The sequence below is a fragment of the Propithecus coquereli genome, unplaced genomic scaffold (assembly GCF_000956105.1).
Source record: "Propithecus coquereli isolate 6110/MARCELLA unplaced genomic scaffold, Pcoq_1.0 Scaffold573, whole genome shotgun sequence".
Lineage (NCBI taxonomy): Eukaryota > Metazoa > Chordata > Mammalia > Primates > Indriidae > Propithecus > Propithecus coquereli.
In genome coordinates, this window is record NW_012151652.1 from 820,785 (window position 1) to 844,162 (window position 23,378).

Consider the following 23,378-nt stretch of genomic DNA (forward strand, 5'->3'; position numbering starts at 1 on the left):
TGACCACCCCAGGATGTGGACCAGCCACCCCCAAGACTTCAAGCCTGTCCTTGTTTTGAGAAGATGCGCCCAGCAAGCTGTCACCCCAGATCCCAAGCCAGGGGAGGCAGGAAAAATGAGCAGGTGTCCCGTGCCAGGTTGTGCTTAGGGCTTTATCAACTCATTTAATCCTGGCCCCAATCCCACGAGGTAGATGGGGGTGTTATCATTCTGCCCATTGTGCAGATGGAGAAACCGAAGCACAGGCTGAGCGACTTGCCCAGGGTTACCCAACACGTAAGTAGCAAAGCACTGTTTGGGACTCAGAGCCCCAGTCTTAACCATGGCCCCAGAAATCAGCTGCCCAAGGGCCTCACAGAGCACTCTGGTGTGCACACGCACACACACACCGTCCTCTAAGCGCAGAGGTTCCAAACTCTGGTGTGCAAAGATGGTGTATCAGTACGTTTGGGAGTGGGGCCCCGGGACCTGCTCTTCCACCAGCTCCCTGGGGGTAAGGGTGCAGAGCGCCCTCTGGGAAATGCTGGGAAACACTGCTCTGTCTAGAAGCCCTGGACCTGGAGATTAGCTTCCAGGGTGACCTTGGACAAAGCACGTCTCCTATCTGAGCCTCAGTTTCCTCATCTGTCAATGCAGGGATTGATCGCACTGAGCCCCAGAGCTCCTCCCAGCCCTGAAGTTGCAGAGCAGAGTTCTCGCCATCTGGGGCCACAGGCCCTGTGAGCATCCCCAGAGGTATGTGCACCCGCACGCATGCACAGAGTTCTGTTCACAACTCGGGGGGGCCTGGAGCCCCTGCAGCTCATGACCCCAGGTCGAGGCTCCTGCTTTGGAGCAGCCCCCAATGTGTAAGCTCCCTCTGGCTTGAAGTCAGGAAGATGGGGAGTGGGTGACCTCTGAGGGGTTCTCCTGCAGGGGTTCTCTGGCTGGAGGCAGGACCCTCTTTAGCCTGCTTGGGCTCTGTCATTCCTCTGGTCACCCTTGGCAGCCTGAGGCCAAGCTACTCTCGCCCTCAGAGGTCACGGGCGGGGTGAGACTTAGAACACGGTGGGGCAGGAATGAGCTCTTCTCTCTGCCTGGAAAGCCAGCCCCAGCCACCTTCAACCTGTCCATGTGGCTAATTCCTGTTCCTCCTTTCAGGCACCTCTACTCATCCCCATCCCCAGGACCCGGCCCAGGGCCGACACCAGGAGGGTGCTCCGAGGTGTGGGAGGGCAGAGGGGAGGGCAGGGGGATGGAGGGATGGGGCCCTCAGACTGAGGCCTTGGGAGCAGCCCCTCCTCCCCAGGGCTTGTCACTGTCCCACCCTGGTCTCCAAGCCTCAGTGACGCCCACTGGCTTTCTCACCAGAGCCCCCTGGAGAAAGACCCCCATTGGGTGCAGCCTCAGGCCTCTGAGACCTTCAGGGAAGCCTGAGAGGAGCGTTTCTGGGGCAGGAGGGCCCTCACGGGGGCCCAGGTCACAATGAGAGGGAGGTGCCTCCTCTGCATGTAGGGCCCTGGCTTGGAGGGGAGGAGGCCACCTCGGCACTCCCTTCCTGCTTCTGTCTTGGGTTTTCCCACGTGGGAAACTCGGAATACAGAATCCCAGGGCTCTGGAGACCCTCCAAGGAGGTAGGGGGGGCAGACGGAGGAGAGGCGGGACCTTCCTCCCCAGGTGTGGCTGGACACAGGCCTTGTGGTCCAAAGCAGCGTGACCCAGAGCCCCCACCCAAGGCCCAGCCCAGTTCGGGGGTGGTCAGGCCGGTGCAAGCTGGGCTGGGTGGGGTAGCCCGGCTGAGGGAAGCCGAGGGCGCCCTGCCCGAACGCCAAGGACCTTTTGCTCAAGCTGAGCAGACCTGCACCTTCCCGGGAGGCGAGCACCTCCGGCCGCGGCTCGCTCGCGCTGGAGGCCAGCGTCAAACCTCCGAGCGAGGCCTCAGGAGGACACTGCGCTGCGTGCAGGCTGGCAGCCCCCTGAGGCCCCTTCACACGGGCCGGTCAGAAGGGGCTGACGCTGCCTCCACACGGACGGGGGAGCCCGGCGAGGGCCGTGATGCCTCGGAGATGTCACCCCTCCCCACTGACCGCTGCCCAGATTGCCCCTCGGAGCTCCAACCTTTAGCCAGGCCCAGGCCCTGTTAGGACGGAAGCCCGTGTTCTCGGTCACAGAGAGGCCGCGAGAAAGGAAGGTGTAGCGGGGCGGGCAGGGGCGGGGAGGGAGGCCGTGCCCCGCCAGGCGACAGAAGGGCCTGGCGCAGGAGGGCGAGCAGGCAGCCGCACTGAAGGGTCACAGCGGCCCGGGCAGCAGCCCGACTCCATTCCTGGGGCCAGGCGGTCCCCGCAGACTGTACCCGAACCAGGTCCCAGCCTCCAACGTGGAGGCCATCGAGTGTTTTCACTTCCTGCGGCCGGCAGAGCAAACAGCTCAATCCAGGGCGGCCAGCACCAGCTCCGAGGTGCTGTGGCAGGGGCGAGAGGAGTGGCCGTGTGGCACAGGGAGCAGGGAGGTGCAACGGCGTCTGCAGCGGAGCCGGGCAGGGGACGCAGGCGCTGGCCGCGGGCACAGGGAGTGGAGCCGGCTGGGCCGCGATGACACTCCCCGGCTCTGTCAGGACCCCTATCTGCCTTGGCAGAAATCACGTCTCTGATCCAGAAGAGATGCCCCTAACCCGGGGGGGGCGGGCAGGGCAGGGCGGGGCCGGCAGTGGGTGGGGCCCCTCGGGGGAGGCCAGGTGGGGTCCAAGGACAGCCTGGGCTGGTGCAAGCCAGTGAGGTGGACTCCAGTGTTGGGAGGGGGGAGGCGGCAGAGCCCAGACCTCATAATGACAAATTTTCTGCTGGACAACCACACATATTCGCTGTGACTTTGGACAGAGCCTGAAAAAGACTTTGTTTCCTCCCTTGGCGGTGTCATTTGTCTTGTTTCGAAGGCACGCAATTGCAGGCACGAACTCACAGACTAAAGTTTGTCTTAATTGCTGTGGTGTCACCGCCTCTCTGGCAGATAACAGCACAATGAACGAGTCGATGGGGCTGAGCCCTCCAGGTCCTTCTTCTAAAGTGAGACAAATGTCCCTCCTTTGAGCCCAACAGTCCATCGGCAGCTCTGTCATTTATTTATCTCCCTAACAGTTTGCATTGACTTGCAGGGGATAAAAAGTCTCTCCTGCCCAGACTGAGTTAAAAGCATCCAGTCAAACTGCTGCTGAGCCTTCCTAGGACTTTGCCCTTTTATCTTTTTCCTCCTTTGGTGGGGGGCCGGGGGGGTACATAGGGAGAGAAATGGAGCATTCACCGGAAAAATAACAAAGGCCACAGCATGGAAAAAGTTTTGAGAAATAAAAGAAACACCATTTGTCTTGCAGTATGACCTGGGCATGGCGACCTGCCTTCACACTCTCTCCTTTGGTCCTCCCAGCTCCCCCGCAAGGACAGGGGCAGCAGGGGCTTCCCCACCTGTCTCCCTCTCCATGTTCCCGTCACAGGGGTGAGGCTCTGCTCCCTGAATGTGCTGAGCACTCGCTGCCTCTGAGCCATCCAACAGGCTGTTCCCTCAGCCTGGGACACCTTTCCCCCACATCCTCTATCTCCCGTCCCATTTCTGTTCATCCTCCAAGGCTCAGCCAAAATTTGCAGTTCCTCTGAGGAGGCCTTTTCCAGCACCCACCTGGCCTAGCCTGCGGGTGTAGGAGCCCAGCCCAGAGGCTCCCATCACCCCAGGACTGCCGGGTCACTGCCTGACCTCACTGTGTGGGCCTTGTGTTTCCTCGCACCGTCCGTCCGCCTCATGTCAGGGACAGCCTGGGGAAGGCAGGAGCTGGGTTGAGGGCTGGCATTCAGGAGAAGCTCAGGAAACAGCGGTTAAGTCAAGGAAGGGGCTCCCAAGAACTTCGGGGACCTGCCCTTCCCCGCCCCCAGCCATGTGGAACAAGTCACTTCCAAAAAGATACATAAACATTGGACTGATGAGACCGGTGCTCTTTACTTTTCTCTCTGCTATTCTGCACTTGTCAAATGCAACACGGTGAACATGTATTATTTTTGTAGTAAAAATAATTTTTTTAAATATATTAAATCCCTTGGTCAGAGTCTGTCAGCCAAGTGGTAGGAGAGAAGGATTCAACGTGTGTCTTCTGACACCCAGACGAGCCCTTCTCCTCCAGCCCACAGCCTCCCGGGTCCTTTTTTGGCAATCCCGTGGGGGCAGCAGCGGAATGTAGCCATGAAGGGCAAGGGCTTGGAGTCACAAACCTGACTTGAAGTCTTGGGTCCTCTATCGACTCACTGTGTGACCCTGGGCAGGATGCCTAACCTCGCTGGGCCTCAGTTTCCCCGTTGATAAAATGGGGTGATGACAGTTGGGGATGTTGTCGATGTCATTATTATATCATCCCTGCTGCTGACTGTGACATGCACAAAACGCTTCTAAAGCACTGGTGTCCACCCCCTTGTTTCCACCAGGCACCCCTGGCCACACACACGCACACTCACATGCGACCACCTAAGTCCCTGTGATTCCCCACGTTTTTATCTGCCTTCCCCAGGAGAGATGCGGCCTCCCCAGAAAAGGAGCCCACCCAGCCTCCTTCCTCTGCAGACGCAAACGGCAGCTCCCTGCACCTGCCCAGGAGCTGGTCATGTCGAGCCCTCCCCACCCACTGACAGTTCACCCTTCTGCCTTCCAAGTACGCGGCATGTGCCTCTATTGCTACACCGTGCTGGGGTGGAGCCACTGCGGGTGTCCCATCTCCCTTACCGGAGTGAGAGTCCTAAGAGAACAGAGCCCGCCTCTTACAGGGAGGCAGCTGTTGCTGAAGAAACAGGCTTCACTTCAGACGGGTCGGGGTTTGAGTCTTATGGCTACAACTTCTTGGCTGTGTGGCTTTGGGCCAATCACTTCACCGCTGAACTTCAACTTCCACAACTGTGAAGTGGACATGCTGGCATCGTAAGATTCTGGGGAGAGCCAAACGGGATGAGAGGTGCCGAGAGCCCAGCACAGCACCTGGTGCACAGTGGGGACTCAAGTTCCCTCAGCCAGTGTCAATAGAAATAGAAAAGCAACTCTCCTCCCGCCACCACTGCCAGCCCCAGCCCTGATCCTGTCCCTCTCGAACCCCCTACTCTGTTTCATTTGTTCTTCACAGCAATTGTCCCCACTTGAAATTATGGTAATCCTTCTTGTCCATCTCCCTGCTGAAATGTGAGCTCCAGAGAACAGGGACTAGCTTGCCTTGATCCCTGCCGTGACCCCAGCTGCTGGCACACAGGAGGCACCAAGTAAGATGGTGTCTCCAGCACCTGTGCTGGGCATGGCTGAGGTTTTGGAGAGGCCCTGGGGGAGTCCTGGTGCCCCAGCTGGGGCCACCTGCTTGTTCACTGAAATCCCAGCAAGGCTGATGCCATCTCTCCTGGGAAAGGGGGGATAGTCATTTCTCCAGACCAGAAAAGGCAGCAAGGTACCAAGACAATTTAATGGAGAGAGAATAATCTTTTAACAAATAGTGCTGGGACAACTGGATATCCACATGCAAAAGATGAATTTGGATCCCTACCTCACATCGTACACAAAAGTTAACTAAAAACGGATGGGTCACAGACTAAAACTAAACAGCTAAAACTATAAAATTCTTAGAAGAAAATATAGAAGTAAATCTCACAGCAAAGCCTTCGTCATATGACGTCAAAGCACAAGCAGCAACAAATAGATTAACTGGATATCATCAAAATTAAAAGCTATTGTGCTTCAAAGGAAACCATTAAGACTGCAAGTGAAAAGACAACTCACAGAATGGGAGAGGATATTTGCAAATCGTATTATCTGATAAGGGACTTGTATGTAGAATACACAAAAAACTCTTACAACTCAATAATAAGATTACAAATAACCAGTCGAAAAAACAGGCAAAGGATCTGAATAGACATTTCCCCAAATAAGACACACAAATGGCTATAAGCACATGAAAAGATGCTCAACATTATTTTATCAGGGAAATGCAAATCAAAACCACAATAAGATACTGTTTCACATTCACTAGGATGGCTATAATAAAAAAGACAAATAATAAGTGGTGTTGAGGATGTGGAAAAATCAGAACCCTCATACATTGCTCATGGGAACATAAAATGGTACAGTGTTTTGAAAAAAGAGTCTGGTGACATCTGCACCCGAATGTTTACGGCAGCACAATTCACCATTGCAAGGATGTGGAAACAACCTAAGTGCCCATCAATCCATGAGTGGATTATTAAAATTTGGTATATGTTTACAATGGAATATTACTGAATCATAAGAAACGACGGTGATCTAGCACCTCTTATACATTCCTGGATTAAACTTAAGCCCATTATCCAAAGTGGGGCAACACAAGAGCAGAAGAACGGGATCCACTTGTACTCACCATCAAATTGGTACTAACTGATCAACACTAGGTTGATCACATGGCAGAAATACTCTCTAGGGATTAGGGGGATGGGGGGGCAAATCTACAACTAAAGGACACGGGGAGCACTAAAGGGAGGGAAGGGCATGACTTTAACCCGCACTTGGGTGAGGCAAAGACATAAAGTGTAACTATAATGTTTATACCCTCACAATACCCTGGAATTAAAAAAAAAAAATAGAGTCTGGTGGTTCCTTAAAAGGTTAACCATAGAGTTAAGCACTTCCACACTTATGTATATACCCAAAAGGAATTAAAACATGCAGCCACACAAAAAGTTGTACACAAATGTTTATAGCAGCATTATTCATGATAGCCAAAAAGTGGAAACAACCTAAATATCCACACGGATGAATAAACACAATGTGATATATCCCTACAATGGAATATTATTTGGCAATAAAAAGGAATGAAATGCTGATACATGCTACAACATGGATAAACCTAAAAAACATGCTAAGCAAAAGAAGCCAGTCATAAAAAGACCGTATGTTGCATGATTCAATTTATATGAAATGTCCAGAAGCAGCAAATCTATAGAGACATAAAGTAGATAGGGCTGGGGGCGGGGGGGAGGGAAATGAGGGGTGATAGCTATAATAGGGTTTCTCTTTGGGGTGATGAAAATATTCCAACATGTGGTGTTGGTGATGGTTTCACAACCGTGAATATACAAAAAAGTCATTGACGTGTATACTTCAAATAAATGAATTACATGGGATGTAAATGATGACTCGGGTTCCCCTGGGCTCACTGCAGTGAGTCAGAGAGCCTGTGGGGAACAGACGGCCCTGGAATCCCTTCTTCCAACTGATGTAGCATCCTGTGGTTTGCCCAATACCCCAAAACCTGGGCTCAGAGCTGCCCCTGACCTGTCCCAGCAAGCAGGCTGGACTCCCCTGGTGCTCAGGCCGCCGTCCTCAAGTGATCTGAGGCTGTCAGGGAAGGAAGAGCTCCCGTGGGCTGAGCACCTACTCTTAGCCATGTGCTTTGTGCAGGGCCGGGACTAGGGGAGGACTTTCAGGACCTTGACAGTGAGCACCTCCTTAAATTTTCCATCCTAGGCACCTCACTCTAGTGCCAGCCCTGGCCATGTGGCATATACCCAGTGCTTTATCTAATCCTTATGACATCCCTGTAAGACTCATATGACTTCATGACAGATGCAGGTTTGGAGACTCAAACAGAGCAGGTTTGCTGGCTCCAGAGTCTGTGCTCTTTCCAGCCCTTTCCCCCACCTGCTGAGTAGAGGAGCCCCTGGGAAGGAAGCCCCTTGCAACCAAGGGGCGCTCAGCAAGACTGCCAGCTGCTACCCACCTCCTCAGAACAAACCTCTGGGGGCTCTGCCCAAGCGGCCTTGCCTGAGTCTGTGTGGAAGATGGGAATTCCAAGACCTCCTAACCATCACCGGGGAAGAGAAAACATTCTCTTGAAGAGCCAGATTGGCCACTAGAACCCAAGGGCACCAGTCACTGTGGCCAGCAAGTCAGCTGGGACCTAGGCTGCAGTTCACAGCTCTCCCACTCAAATGTTGTTCACTCATTCATTCAACAAACACATTGAGAACTTACTATGTGCCAGGCCCTGTTTAAAGGTCCTGGGTACACAGTAGCAAACAGAACATTCCAGTGGGAGAAACAGAAAACACAAATAAGTAATCAGGAAACATTAACCCATGAACAATCCAATGATGAAAATAAAATCGCCATGAGACAGGGATGAGGGGCCCAGCAGGCAGGCTTAGAGGAGGCCCTCCCTGCACAGTGGCAAGGAGAGGCCTCTGCGGCTTTGGACAGGCAGGTGCGGCGAAGTGTGGGCACCGTGCTCTGTGGGGTAGAAGATTCTGGGTGAGTTTTCTTGGTGTGTTTCCTTGGAGACTTCTAAGTGCCGGCACAGTCTCCCCTGTGCTGAGAGGACCTTGGAAAGAGGCTGGTGGCTAAGCTGGAATTGACAGGAAGGGAGCCCCTCACTCCCAGAGGACCAGCTGGAATGTGGACAGGGACCCAAACTAGAGATTTGGGGAGGGGGTTCCTCGTGGGGAAATCCTGGGGTAACTAGAGCTGCTCACCCACCCTCTTTTCCTAATGCCTCTGCTCAGCCTGCGGGGCCTTCTGTGTCTGGTTAGGGCAAAGACGGCTGATCCAGGCTTCCAGGTTCGGTCCTTCCCAGCCTAACTTGCACCCCCAAGTGCCCAGAGAGCCTCGGGAAGGGCAGGGCATGGCCCAATGCCTTCCAACCATTCCCAAGGCCTCGGGGCTCTGCCCCTGTCCCAAGTTTCCCCAAGCAGGGCTCCTGAAGAAAGATGTTCATGGGCCAGTGTTCTCGGAACTCCCAATCAGTCCTTCAGGCCGCGAAGTGCAGGTGACTGTGCCCATCCTACAGATGCAGACGTGGAGGCCAGCTCAAGGTCCACGGTCCCACAAATGGTCAGCAGAAGAACCGGATCTGGGCACATAGAGGCCGCGACTTTTCTCCCTCCTTTTGATTCTCCCCGGAGACGAAGTCCCCCGCTGTGGGGAGCGCAGGTCTCACCTCCGATTCCTAAGGGCCTGGTCTGGGCGGCAGGGACAGAGCGTGCGGCCTCAGTCCCGCAAGTCCGGCCCTCTTCTGGCCTCGGTCTTCGGTCCACACCGGAGCGAGGTGGGCTGGGAGCTCTGGACCCCTGGCGTGGCTCCGCGGCCCCGCCTTCCCCCGACCTCACCTGGCTCCCGGGCTGGCCCCGCCGGCCCCGCCCGCCTCCCGCGCTTGCCGGGCCTGGGCCGCCTCCGCCCGGGCGCGGGTCTATCCGGCCGTCGGATTAATATCCAGATATTAAGTAAACAATAAATTAGCAAAACTACAAGAAAATTTTACAGCCCTTTGCATTTGGCAATCATTGAGTGTTAATTAGAAATTCATTACAATTAAAACCCTGCCTAAACAGGGCCTGCGCGCCTTAATTACATCTGATTTTTAATTCAGAATACGTGTTTACACAGTAAGCGCTACGTACCCCATGATTATCCCCAATCCTCTTTATACTGTACTAATTATGTAAATTAAACCTAATTAACTGACGAAAACTGCCGTTAATTCAACTGGTAAAAGATATGTGCTTGCGGAGGAGCGCGGCCGCCCAGCCCCAGCCGCAGCCCGAGCCCGAGTGGACGCGGAGGCGGCGCACGCCCGGCCGGGCGCGGGGAGCACGCCAGGCGCGCCCCGGATCCGGAGTCCGGCTCCCGACCCTGGTGCCACCGGGCAGCCGATAAAAGAGACTCCCCGGGAAACGGGGGTCAGAAAGGCCACAGGCAACGACTCCTGCGGGCTCCCCGGGCTCAGGCCAGAGCCGCAGGACCCAGAGCTGCCACCGGGGAAGAGGGGTCCCACCCCGCCCCGGCCGGGCCTGGGTGTAAGTCCCAGCCCTGCTACTCGCTGACTGCCCCGAGCAAGTGCCCTGGCTTTACTAGGCCTTTTCCTCCGCCCATGTGTCGTGAGGGTGACAACAAAACCTCCTGTGCCGCAGGGCGCGGCGCCCTCCTTGCCGTCCCTTCCCTCAGCTAGGCCGTCTGCAGCGCAGCGGGCAGCGTGCCGGGCACGGCAGTCTGGTCTAGGGGATCAGCCGGCCGCCCTTGACCGAGGAGCCCGGTGAGGAGGAGGGCGTTGGCTTCCACCGTTGACCTCAGTTTCCTGCCTGTAAAATGGGAATAAATGATCCCTACTTATCCTCAGGGCCCTGTGAGAACCGGCTGTGCAAACCGTAAACGCTGTCCGCAGCGGTGATAACGGACCAGACGCTGGCCCAGAGCACGGCCCCAGCCGCGACCCTGAGACCTGCTCCCCGGAGACCCGCACTGAGTGGCGGGGCTTCCCCAGCCGCTCGCCACGCGCCTTCGGCCTTTCTCCGGCGTGGACCGGCGACTGAAAGCTGGGCGACTCTCCTGGGGCGGGCAGAGGCACGGGGAGCTGTCCGTAGCTTGGTGCTGAACGCGAACGCGGGGGCGACACTGCACTACCACTGGTGCGGTAATCCGGGGTGGCGCTCTTTGTCTGAGAGGTCCCTGGCCCCGCGGGTCCGGCTACAGGCAACGCCCTAGAAGCTAGCCCGGGAGGCGTCGCTGGTCCTCGAAGTACAATAGAGGCAGGACAGGTAGCCCCTGCCCAGGGGGACCTTGCCCATCCCCTCTTCCTTCCCACCCCTCATTCCCCCGGGGGCGTCCTAGCTCTCTGGTCGTTGTCACCGCCATACCGAATTCTGAGATGCCTTTTAAAAAATCATTAGGAGGCCAAGAATAATTACTGAAGGAGATTGTAATTATGGGGTGGGGGAGCCTGCGCTGAGAGAGGGGGGGACCAGCGGATAGGGACTGGGCCAGGGCCGAAAATAGGTTCCCGCTCCCCCGCTCCCCGGGCAGGGTTGGGGGTGTGGATAGGGAGCTGCAGAGTTGGAGCCGGACAGAGGTAGCGCCTGGGAGAGACGCGGGGACGGAGGGGCCAGAAGCAAACAGAGAGAGAGGGGCCGAGCGGGCTCCAGGACTCATCTGGGAGAAGAGTTGGGAAGGCAGGGAGATCGCAGCCAAGGGAGGGGAGAGAGCACGAGCCTGATCTAGAAGACACTCTGCAGAGGAGACAGGGCCCCCAACTTGGGAGTGGCTTTCCGGGTCTAGGAGAACACGCTAGTCCGGGTAGGGGGAGAGGGCGAGTGGGTCTCCAGGCCGTTCCTCTCCGAGGGCTAGGCCTGCGCGACCCGGTGGTGCTTCCAGAGGCCTTTCCCGGGTCCCCTGCGAGCCCGCAGGGAACAGAAGAGAGAGGGGGCAGCGGGAGAGAGGAGCAGCCACGTTCCCCGGAGGCGCCGGAACGCAGGAGGCAAGAGGGCCCATACCCGAAAGCAAGAGGGAAAGCGAGGCGGCGGGGCGAGGGCGACCCCGCGCCGCTACCCACGGAAGATTTATGGCGCCGCCCGGGTTCCAAGGACAGGCTGCGCTCGCCGCTGCTGCCACCGTCGGTAGTCGCGGTGGCCGCTGCGCCCCCTGCCCGGGCGGCCCGCCGCGCCCCGGGCCATCCCTGCCATTATTAACTTCTGTTTGATTAGGGTAATTGTTCAAACTTGGGCCGGACAGTATGATTAATTACAGTTTAATTAACGTGTCCATTAAGGACACTTAATGCCACAGGGGCAGGGAGGGGGGTGGAAGCGGCGGAGGGGGCGCTCGGTGCGGGCAAGGAGGGGCGGGGGTGCGACTAGTAACTCAAGTGACGAAGTAGAGACAGAGATGGAGAGAGAGGGAGAAGACCGGGACCAACTGATGTCAGGGAAAAGAATGGTTGACGACAGAGACCGACAGAGATAGAAATGAGAGAGAGGAGAGAGAGAGAGAGAAATGGAGCTTGGGGGAGAGAGAAGGTGCCAAGGGGCGTCTGTGGCGTCAGGGGGCTGGACCTCCACCACCGGGAAACTGAGTTAGCAGCGTGAAAAGAGAAGTTGCCTTCAGGTCTCTCCGAAGATAACTTGGCTCCTGCCCTGGGCCTGTTGGCGACCGCGAGCGGAGGCACTCGAGGCTGAGGGTCCCAGTTCCCTAGTCCTCCTGCCGAAGCAGGAGGGCGACCCTCCCCAGGCTAGATCGTTCCTGGTGTCCCCCGCCTAAGTCCGGAGGGTGGGCGAGACGGATCTGCTCCCTTCCCGCAGCCATCCCCAGTGGCCCGCACCCAGGGACCTGTCCCGGCCGCTGGTGACCTACTGGTTCCCCAGGGCCACTCTGGGCTCCACCACTCTGGCCCTCCCCTGCGGCCCGAAAGTGAGGTGCCTCTCCCTGCGTCCCTTTCTCCGAAGCCCCCCTCAGCCCCATCACCGGGCCCTGGCCCAGCCCAATCCTGGCCCCTTGGCGGGGAGTACTGGGCCCTCCCCATTTGGTTCTTGGGGGCAAACTTTGCGGCCCCAGGCCCTTCCTCCCTCTTGGCCTCTCGGGCTAGCGCGGGACGCAGGTGCGGGGCGCGGGGCGCAGGTGTGCGGCCGCTTACCTGGGGCGCGCAGGCCTTGGGGCTACGGGGAGGCGGTGGGCGCCGCGTGTGGCCCGCGGGCGGGCGGACCGGGGAGGGCGCGAGTGACTGCGCGGGCGGTGGGTGTGGCGGCGCGGCTCACAGCTGTCAGGCGCGCCCGCCCCGCGCCGGCCTCACCACTCCGGCTGTGACCGCGCCTTGCCCGCCGCCGCGCCATGCGCGCCGGGCTTCGGCCTCTTCTTCCGGCCAGCCCCCGGCCTCAGGGACAGCGGCTCAGGGCACACGTCTCCGCGCCCGGAGCCCCGGCGTCCCGCGCCCGCTGAGAGCAGGAGGGGCGGCGGGTGGGAGCGCGGAGAGCCGGGGAGCGCGGCTGTGCGCGCGCGCGGGGAGGGGCCGCGCCGTCACCCTGAGAGCCCGGCGGATCCCGGACTCCCGCCCGCCGCTCCGCCCGCCGCGCACCTCCGCTCGCCGCTCGCCCGGCTCCAGCCGCCGCCGCACGGTGAGTACCCGCCGCCGGTAGCCTGCCGACCCTGCGCCCTGCCCCTACGGCTTTGATTCGTTTAGTTCTGATTTGGGCTCTTGTGGCTGTTGTTTTTGTCATTAAACCTAATGACTCCACCGCCTCGTCCGTGCTGCTGCCTGCCTCCCGCCTCGTTGCCCTTTCCCAAGCTCACCCCTCAAGCCCCAGCAGCTGATGACGGTTTCCCCAGCTGCCCTGGCCGCTGCGCCCGGTCGCTGCGCACGGCTTTTCGCCTGTGCTTTCCGCTTTGGCCCCCGAAATTCTGTTGCTCTCCTAGGGCCTCCCCTTCTCCTGGCTCCAGGGCCTGGACACCCCCCCACCGCCAGGGGAACCCCACGGTGACCCAGGACCCTCAGCTTCGGGAGGACGCGCTCGGCTCAGGGCGCTCTCTTCACTGTATGCGGGCCAGGCGCACTTGCCAATTTCGGGAAACCGAGAAGCCATCGTCATTTCCCAGAGCCACGCGCCCTCCAGCCTCCTCCGCAGCCCGCCCGAGAGCCCTCCGGGGGGCACGGGGCTTGTCTCGCTAACCCTTCAGCCGGGAGTTAGGACAGTGCTTTTGCCTCCTAAAATGACAAGGGACTTCAATGTGAGCAGAGGGTCAACTTGTTTCAGTTGCATCCTCAGCGATGAAGATGAAACAGACAGATAACAGATAAATAGCTTGATACTTGAAGAAGGTACGAAGACAGATGGGAGAAAGAGCAGCGAGCTGGCAGAGACAGACAGCTCAGGGACAGATAAGATCTACACATGAGGGGCACCCAGACAAATAGAGAGGGCGAGAGACGGACAGAAGAGTCCACTCTCCTTGCTAAAGGCTTTTAAACTCGGATCCCTTGTCCGCCTGGAGCTGCCTTTCTGAAAATGGATTTGCCTTCCCGGCCAAGTTTAGGGGAGGGGCCCTCAGGGTTGGGCTGCTCCCCACGGCAGCCATGCGCCAGGATGGAGCCCTGCGTGTCAGAGGACAAGTGGTTGGGCCCAGCGACCTAGAGGGGCCCAAACATCAGTTCCCGGGTCCCCCTGCTGCTGAGGTCTGCCGGTGCGGCTGCCTCCCTGCCTCAGCTACAGAGCAAAGCTGGGGACCGGCAGCAACTTTTCTGCCTGGAGGCTTTTAGTGGCTTCGAAGACGGCCGGGATTCCTTCCAGCCCCTAAGAACCAGGACAGCGGGTCAGGAAGGATACTCAGAGAGGAGATCTCCCAAAAGAGGAAGCCCAGAGCCCCAGGATCCCGCATTTGGCCTGGGTGGGAAAGGCATTTCTGAAGGAGGAAAGCTCAGGGAGGGGGCGACTGGAAGCGAAGAAGTGGCTCCTAAGAAACTTCCTTGAGAACCTCTCCATCCCTCGCGCGGACCCCAGTGGAAACCAACTTTGGTCTGGAACGCAACTAAAGATGCAGAAATGTGGTTAGGAACTGCATAATCCTGGTCCCACGAATGGCTGGAAAGAAAACGGTTTATATATCGAGCCGGAATCTTTCTGCTCAACGGACCCGGGACGTCAGGCTTGAGAGAAGAAGCACGGGTTTGTGGAAACTGGCACTGTTGTTCTCGGAAACCGGCTCGGCGCGGAGCTCAGTGCGGTGGGAGCTGCCCTGGGTCTGGGTGCGCACGGCGCGCTTTGGAGAGGGTCGGGTTCAGCACCACGAACAGCGGTCGCCTCCGCCTCTCTCCCTCCCAGGCAAACCTGGGTCCCTCCCCCTTTTCCCTGCCTCCCCCACCCCCCGCTGTCTGGAGATGGGCAGTGACCGCCCCTCCCCCGCCTCCCTACCCCTCCCCGCGCTGCCCTAGCCCGCCCGCGTGCATGCGCGACTGAGCAGAGGGGCGGCGGGTCCCCGAAGTCCGGGCTTCAGGACCCCGGCCGGCAGGACCGGCTGCAAGGGTGGCCGAAGGCGCACGGACCTGGGCGTTGGAAAGCCTGAGTTTGGCAATGGCTTTGCTGTGTGGCCTTGGGCAAGTCACTCTGCGTCTCTGGGTCCCACTTCCTCCCCAATCCGAAAACAGGATTGGGTTCCTAGCAGCTCTGGCATTCCAGAGGTCTCCATTACCCCTTCTCCTCCCCCAAACCCCGGGGGCTTTTGTTGTGACGCCAAGACGGGTCTGAATAACAAAAGGCACCCGTCCAGGGGGCGAACGAGCTTGGACTCCCCACTGCCAACTGTTCCTGCGCGCCCGACTCGGCGCGCCCCGCTGGGCGGGCCCGAGCCGCCGTGGCGGCGGTGCTGAAAATGGCTCATCCGCTCTTTGCTTTCTCTGTTTCGCAGGAGCGGCGGCATGGAGGCTCTCACCACTCAGCTGGGGCCGGGGCGCGAGGGCAGCTCCTCGCCCAACTCCAAGCAGGAGCTGCAGCCCTACTCCGGCTCCAGCGCTCTCAAACCGAACCAGGTGGGCGAGACGTCGCTGTACGGGGTGCCCATTGTGTCGCTGGTCATCGACGGTCAGGAGCGCCTGTGCCTGGCGCAGATCTCCAACACCCTCCTCAAGAACTACAGCTACAATGAGATCCACAACCGCCGCGTGGCCCTGGGCATCACGTGCGTGCAGTGCACGCCGGTGCAGCTGGAGATCCTGCGTCGGGCCGGGGCCATGCCCATCTCCTCTCGCCGCTGCGGCATGATCACCAAGCGCGAGGCCGAACGCCTGTGCAAGTCGTTCCTGGGTGAGCACAAGCCACCCAAGCTGCCCGAGAACTTCGCCTTCGACGTGGTGCACGAGTGTGCGTGGGGCTCGCGCGGTAGCTTCATCCCCGCGCGTTACAACAGCTCGCGGGCCAAGTGCATCAAGTGCGGCTACTGCAGCATGTACTTCTCGCCTAACAAGTTCATCTTCCACTCGCACCGCACACCCGACGCCAAGTACACACAACCCGACGCCGCCAACTTCAACTCGTGGCGCCGTCACCTCAAACTCAGTGACAAGTCTGCCACAGACGAACTGAGCCACGCTTGGGAGGACGTCAAGGCCATGTTCAACGGCGGCACACGCAAGCGGACCTTCTCGCTGCAAGGAGGCGGTGGAGGGGGCTCTAATGGCGGGTCGGGTGGGCAGGGCAAGGGTGGTGCTGGCGGCGGTGGCGGTGGCGGCCCGGGGTGTGGCGCGGAGATGGCCCCAGGCCCGCCGCCCCACAAAAGTCTGCGCTGTGGCGAAGACGAGGCTGCCGGTCCTCCGGGACCACCTCCTCCCCATCCGCAGCGCGGACTTGGCCTGGCCACCGGAGCTGGCGGCCCGGGGGGCCCGGGAGGGCCTGGTGGCGGTGCCGGCGTACGCAGCTACCCGGTGATCCCAGTGCCCAGCAAAGGCTTTGGCCTTTTGCAAAAGCTGCCCCCACCACTTTTCCCGCATCCTTACGGTTTCCCCACCGCCTTTGGCCTATGCCCCAAAAAGGACGACCCGGTGTTAGGCGCGGGCGAGCCTAAGGGCGGCCCTGGTGCTGGGAGCAGCGGCGGCGGCGGCACTGGTGGGGGAGCTGGAGGCCCGGGAGCCGGCCACTTGCCCCCGGGGGCAGGGACGGGCCCGGGCAGCGGCGCCATGTTCTGGGGGCATCAACCCTCCGGGGCAGCCAAGGACGCAGCGGCTGTGGCTGCAGCGGCCGCCGCCGCCACTGTGTACCCGACGTTTCCCATGTTCTGGCCGGCGGCTGGCAGCCTCCCGGTGCCGCCCTACCCGGCTGCGCAGAGTCAAGCTAAGGCCGTGGCGGCCGCCGTGGCGGCAGCAGCGGCGGCGGCGGCAGCAGCTGCAGGTGGCGGCGGCCCAGAGCCCCTGGACAGTGCTGAGCCAGCCAAGGAGGGCGGCCTGGGCGCGGAAGAGCGCTGCCCGAGCGCTCTGTCCCGTGGGCCGCTGGACGAAGACGGCGCGGACGAGGCGCTGCCACCGCCCCTGGCCCCGCTGCCCCCGCCGCCGCCGCCGCCCGCACGCAAAGGCTCCTACGTGTCAGCCTTCCGGCCGGTGGTCAAAGACGCCGAGAGCATTGCCAAGCTCTACGGTAGCGCCCGCGAGGCCTACGGCCCTGGGCCTGCTCGGGGGCCGGGACCGGGCACGGGGACCGGCGGCGGCTACGTGAGTCCGGACTTTCTGAGCGAGGGCAGCTCCAGCTACCATTCTGCCTCTCCCGACGTGGACACCGCGGACGAGCCTGAGGTGGACGTGGAGTCGAACCGCTTCCCCGACGACGAGGGCGCGCAGGATGAGATCGAGCCCAGCGCGCCCAGCGCGCCCAGCGCGGGAGGTGGCCCAGACGGCGACCAGCCCGCTGAGCCCCCGTCCGCCACCTCCTCAGGCGCAGACGGCCCCACAGACTCTCCCGACGGCGGCAGCCCCTGCCCCCGGCGCCGCCTCGGACCACCCCCCGCTGGCCGGTCCCCATTCGGGGACTTGGCGGCGGAAGACGTGGTGCGGAGACCCGAGAGGAGCCCACCGAGCGGCGGCTACGAGCTGCGAGAGCCTTGCGGGCCCCTGGGAGGCCCCGTGCCGGCCAAGGTGAGCCCCGCGCCCGCCCCGCGGGTGGCGCCTCCCCGCTTAGCCCCTGTGCCGCCGGCCGCGGGGCAGGCGGGGGAGGGGGGCCGGGCGGAGGACCGGACTTTTGTTCTGTGTCGCGCAGGTGTTTGAGCAGCAGGCCCTGGCCACTCTGGGCAGCCCAGCCTCGGGCGCGCCGTGGAGCTGGGCTCAACGAGACCCTCGACTGAGGGTTTCCGAAGGTGGGGGGGGGGGTGTCAGGCCTGAGGAGCGCGCGTGCTTTTTGCTGTTGTTGACCGGAGCGCGGAGGAGAGCAGCAGACATTGCTAGACGCACAGAAAGAGAAATAGAAGGGGTCTGGGGGAAAAGGAGGAGATAAGAAAGGGACCCAGAGCCCAAGAGGAGAGTTCCCGAGGCCAGGCCCAGAGGGCGCCCGCCGGGTCTGGGATCAGAGCCCCAAGGAAGAAGGGAGGGCAAGGAGAGGAGGGGCGGCCTCTCCCTAAGTCCTGGGTCCCCGGAATCTCCAATCTACTCGCAGTTTCGGAGTCTCTTCGAACTCCTGCCTGGGGACCCGCAGGGTTCGCTGTTGGGAAGCTGTCTCGGGACGTTGTGCGAAGCGGGAGGGGGGCTGTCAAGTTGGCAGGGCTGGGGCTTGGCGGGGTATGCAGCCAGGCTGGAATCGTTGGCCATTTTGAAAGTGGGTGCGCACACCTGTACGTTTCCATTCGGTTCATTAAAACACGAGTCATTAACCGGATGCGAAAGGCGTCATTTATGCCGGGGACGAGGCACCGGCGGGAGGGAAAACGCCGAAAAGGAGGCGGGCGCAGAGGGTGGGGGCAACTGTGAATGGCCCTTGGCTTGGGGTCCGCTTTGTGTTTCCACTAATTTTCTCGAGGGCGCTAATAATTACCCTGAATCTACAAGGGTGATGCCGGCTCCAGGGGCTCCCAGGCGCGCTGCCTGCGTCACCCTGCCCGGAGAGGTCAGGTCCCGGGGGCACTTCGACTTCCACTACCCCTCGGCTTTGCCTCTCGGCCGCGGGACAGGGCCGGACGGCTTCGGGCAGCAGCCCGCAGCCCCCTTGATCGCCTGTCATTTCTCGGCCGCCGCAGGTGTACGCGCCCGAGAGGGACGAGCACGTGAAGAGCGCGGCGGCGGCGCTGGGGCCGGCGGCCTCCTACCTCTGCAGCCCCGAGGCCCACGGTAACGCCTGCCGAGCCCGCCGGCCACCGCGATGGGGACCGCAGGCAGAGGGCCGGGGCCAAGGAAGGCCTGCGAGGGAAGACAATGAGAGAAAGACAGGGACGCAGAAAAAGCGACAGAAAGAGGGAGAGGGAGAGAAAAATAATTGGGGTGGGGGGAGCTAAGCTAGTACTCCCAACAACTTCCATCGTTTGATTACTTAAAAACAGTAACAACCCACCCTCTCCACACACACACACACACACACACACACACACACACACGCATGCTACAGCGCACCTCACACACAGGGTTAAAACCTTTTAAAAATCACACCTGGCACCTCCTTCAAGTCTGCCCATTTATTCAGCAAGTGTGCTTGGCCGCGGGGTCCCCTGTGGCCAGGCCGGGTCGGGACGGAGGAGGGGGCCGCGAGTGTGGGCACCCCAGAAGCGCCGGGGTAGTAGTGGCCCAACGCGGCGGGGGTGGGCGGGGGGCCTGCATCTGCGCACGGGACCAGGTTGCTCGCAGAGGAGGGGTTGGGGGCCACAGAAATCTGGGCAAGTCGAGGCCGCCGAGCTCCCGGCGATGTCCCCGCATCCACCCCGAAGGTAGCTGCCTGGGCTGCGTTCTCCGCGAGAGTCGCGCAGGCAGATCTGGCGGCCACGCGCACTCGCGGCGCCCCAATATCTGCGCGCGATGTAGGTCGCACGTCCCTGGTGGGCTCGGCTGCTCGTCTTGCTCTTTTCCAAGGCGCTGGGGCGGGGGCGCGAGGCCGGGGATGAGCAGACCACGCGCGGGGGAGGGGGTGCCCTGCCCAGAGCCTCAGGGCGCGCGCCTGGGCGCACAGCCGGGAACCAGAGGCGGCCAGGACGCTTTTAATTAGGGCTCGGGCGCCCCGACCGCGGCAGCTTTGGCGGTATCCGGGTCACGGTTTCTTTGCCTCTCCTTGAAACTCGGTTTATTGCCTTTAAGAGCCAGATAAGGAAGACAATCATTCGACCGCCGACGATTTGGAAACGAGGAAATCCTATCCAGACCAAAGGAGTATCTCGCAGCCAAGTCCTGCAAATACAGACCGAGGTGAGCCCTCAGACCCTTCGCCCCCCGCCGCAACCGGGAAGTGGGACCCAGATCGCCCCGGTTCCCGCACGCTTGCAAGGAAGGCTTTCAGTCTAGAGTAAGCGGCTGCTGGTTTTCTTCCGCGGCCAGGAGATAAACATTTAAATAACGCGGGGGAGGTGCAGACCAGGTTTCCTGAGTTGCTACCTCCTTGGTGGGTTTGGGGCTCTTCCAGGCAAGGGCAAGGGGTGTATTAAAAGGAAATGGAGGAACACTTCTATCCACATAAAACAGGTCAAAGGGCACTTCCTGCCCTAAGACCATCTTCCTGGGTCGGCTCTCCTACAGTGGGTCACTCTCCTAACCCCCAAAATGATGGCTTGGATGGTGAGTAGTACTGGATGCCTGTAACTGTCTCCTCCAAAGGCACAGGGTCAGGAGTAAGGTCCCTGACTTGGCACAGCTCCTGGGAAGCTCACTCCTCCCCTCCCAAGGCCTCTTCCAGGATAGAACTCCTTTCACTTCCCTTGTATCCCAGGCGAAGATGGCTTTACCCTGGATGTCACAGGAACTCAGCTGGTGGAGAAAGACATTGAGAACCTGGCCAGAGGTGAGGTGAAATCTGTGAAAAAGGGGTACACTATGCTTGAGGGAGATGGGCCCTTCCTATAGAGGGGCTGTTATGCCTGTAGGGGGTGAGTGTGGGAAAGACATGGCTCTTGGGAGGATCAGTTTTCGTTGAGTGGCAAGGGTAATCCTCTGGACACATTATCCTGGCACAGAGGGGTGTGTGCGGGTAGGAGGTGGGGGGAATGAACCAAACCCCCAGATTGGTATTGGAAGTTTGGGTCCCTAAGGCCAGGGTGTGTCTGAGTAGCCCAGTAGGAAAGAGAAATGAGTAATGATTCTCAGAACTTGATGTCTGTGGACAATCTGGGTCTCCCAAACTCAATGGAAAACAAGAGTTTCTCTGAACAGCAAGGTTGCAGGGAGGCATTTATCTTAGGAATGTGTAAGAGGTTATCTTTTTTCCCTGGGATTAATGTATAACCACCCCCACATCACCTAAATGGAGTGAAGATGGAGCTTATTTGCAGAATGGGATCCCGGTGTTGCTGCTCAGTCTGCAAGGGATAGGGTATGGCTCCAGGCACAGAGAAAGGGAGTCTCTAGCCCCACTTTGCCCTTCCATCTTCCATTCCTGTGTTTCAGAGGAGCCTCTCCATGGGGGGCCCAGATACTAATGGCCCTATGGTCAAGGCAGTCCCCCCACTTTCATCCCTCTGGAGCAGGTTTCTGAGAGCACTAACGGAGCAACCCACACCTAGCTCCCTGCACCTCCCACCACCAGCCCTTGGATGGTCTTGGTGGGCGGAGGGAGACAAGCATTAGTGGTCTTCCATTCTTCCTAGTTACAGGTTTTACAGGATAGGCCATTACCTTCAAAATCATTGGTGCTTTATATGAGGGTTCTTAGCATGGATTTGGCAGTCTGGGGACCTCCTGAAATTGTAGGCAAACTGTTGTATGTATATTTTTCTGAGAAGGGAAAGCCTTGACCGGATTCTCCCTGATTTATATGGAAAAGAGGAATTAGCTCTGTCATTTGAAGTGGGAAATCAAGTTTTTGTGGCCAGCCTCTGAGGTTAGGGAATTAGGAACAACTTAAAGCAATGTCAAGCTGGTTAGTTCCTCGAGCCAGGGCCTAGAGGGGGAACATGGATTCCACCACCCTGAATTTGATTTTCCTGGGCATCCTACCCCCATGACTGTTTCTTCACCCAAATCCTTTGGATGCAGATGGGAAAGTCAGGGTGTGGAGGGCCTCTACTTATCGGTCCATCCTCCCCAACTCTTCTCCCAGAGCAGGGAGAGGACCAGGGCAAGGGCAGGCCAGGGCAGGACCTGGGTGCTTTCTGGGTCCCTTGAGTTTGAATCTCCCCCACCCTTTACCTCCCTCTCTCACCCCTCACAGACGAATTGCAAAAACTGCTCCTGGAACAAATGGAACTCCGCAAGAAACTGGAACGAGAATTTCAGAGTCTCAAAGGTACCCCATCCCCGCCCCACCCCACTTGGTCACTGAGCTTTCCCCCAGTGCTCCAGACCTACTGGGGCAGCCGGGTGCAGGCAGCTGCGGCTGGGCGCCCTGCAGGAGTCGGGCAACTCTCCTTTCCCAGGGTTTCCTGCTAGGCAAACGGCGGGGTGGGGGTGGGGTAGGGGTGAAGATGCGGGGAGAAGTGAGGAAGTGGAGCTGGGGGAGCGGGCTGTGCGTAACAGCTCTCACTTAATCAATTTGCACAGATAATTTTCAGGATCAAATGAAGAGGGAATTGGCTTATCGAGAAGAAATGGTGCAACAGCTGCAAATTGTCAGAGGTAAGACGGGAGTCAGGTGAGCGCGTGCACGGGCCGTAACTGCCTCTCGTCTGGCAGGAGCCGCAATGTTGGCTCAGTCATTTGGATTTAAATTGAAGGTAATTTAACAATTATTTTTTTTATTTAATATCCTTTGTATACTCTGATTAGCCTCAGAATGGCAAGCGAGCCCAGCAAACGGCTTGCAGGCATCATTACATGGAGTGATTGAACTTCTTATCGCGGCAATTTCCATGGTTTCTAAATTAAAAATCGAGGCGTAAAATTACCTGGGAAGTAATGCCTAAGTTTGCTTTAATTTTGGTTAGATCCGTCTGCCTTTAAGCGCCATCCCAGGCCATTTCCTCCCTCCGCCAGTCTGCAGTTTGGAGCTTTGCCACCCCCTCCCCCTGTCCCTGGAGTAGTTTCTGCGAGGGGCTGCGCCCTGGGGAGAGGATGAAGCCCGGGCTACGACCCGGCCGTGCAGAGGGTGAATGGGCCCGCTTCCTCACGGGCCCCTCCCGTGTCTTCCAGATACCCTGTGTAACGAGCTCGACCAGGAGCGGAAGGCGCGCTACGCCATCCAGCAGAAATTGAAAGGTGCGGAAGCCGGGAAACAAAGATAGGAGGGGTGCCGGGTGCTGGTTGTGCCGTCGAAGGAAGGAAGGAAGGAAGGAATGGAGGGGCGAGTGAGGGGGGAGGCTAGGGTCTGCATGGAGCAGAAGCTGAGAGGAGGGAAGTGGGAATTGATTTTAATGGGTAAATTATTCTAGAACTCTGGAGTAGGGAGAAAGAGCCCCTTGAGCTCTGGGCATCCGAAAATCTGCCTTCTAGAATCGACTCTGGCCTTGGGCAAGTCGACCCCTTTCTCACTGTGCTTCAGTTTCCTCTTCTGTAAAATGGGACTATTGAACCAGAGCAGTGATTCTGAATCACCAGGGTCTTTCTTCTATCCTGCTACCACCTGAGCCACTCAGTTGAGAACCCCTGGCCCCCAAAGGGTTGGGCGAGGCCAGGGAGGGGAACGGGGGACCTTGCGGGCGAGGTGAGGCAGGCGAGGCGCCCAAAGCGGCCTGCGCGACTCTCTCCCCAGAAGCCCACGACGCCCTGCACCACTTCTCCTGCAAGATGCTGACGCCCCGCCACTGCACTGGCAACTGCTCCTTCAAGCCCCCGCTGTTACCCTAGGGCCGGCCCGGCCGCCGCGCCCACGCGCCCTCAAGCCATGCTGCTCCCTCTTGTAAATAACCGCTGCCCGGGCGGCCCAGAGCGAGGAACAAGCCATTCCGACGTGACCCATGTAAATACAGCCGCCAGTCAGCCCGCCCTCCTCCCGGGCGCCCCGGCCCTGCCCTCCCCCTCCGGGGCGTCCCAGTCCAGGGCCCTGGCTCGGTTTCCAAGTGTA

General features: G+C 59.4%; 1 protein-coding gene across 1 annotated transcript; it reads left to right on the forward strand.

Moving 5' to 3' along the window:
• The first annotated feature begins 753 nt into the window (after positions 1–753).
• Positions 754–23,161, forward strand: SKOR1 (SKI family transcriptional corepressor 1). Its single transcript, XM_012658124.1, is given in 18 exon segments — positions 754–848; positions 11,164–11,304; positions 11,306–11,405; positions 11,813–11,816; positions 13,080–13,097; positions 13,219–13,292; positions 13,996–14,291; positions 15,181–15,871; positions 16,109–16,337; positions 16,836–17,151; positions 17,263–17,392; positions 18,484–18,574; positions 19,529–19,636; positions 20,154–20,225; positions 21,591–21,665; positions 21,920–21,994; positions 22,508–22,573; positions 23,067–23,161. Coding segments are annotated over 18 exon segments (2,676 nt in total).
• The last annotated feature ends 217 nt before the right edge of the window (positions 23,162–23,378 follow it).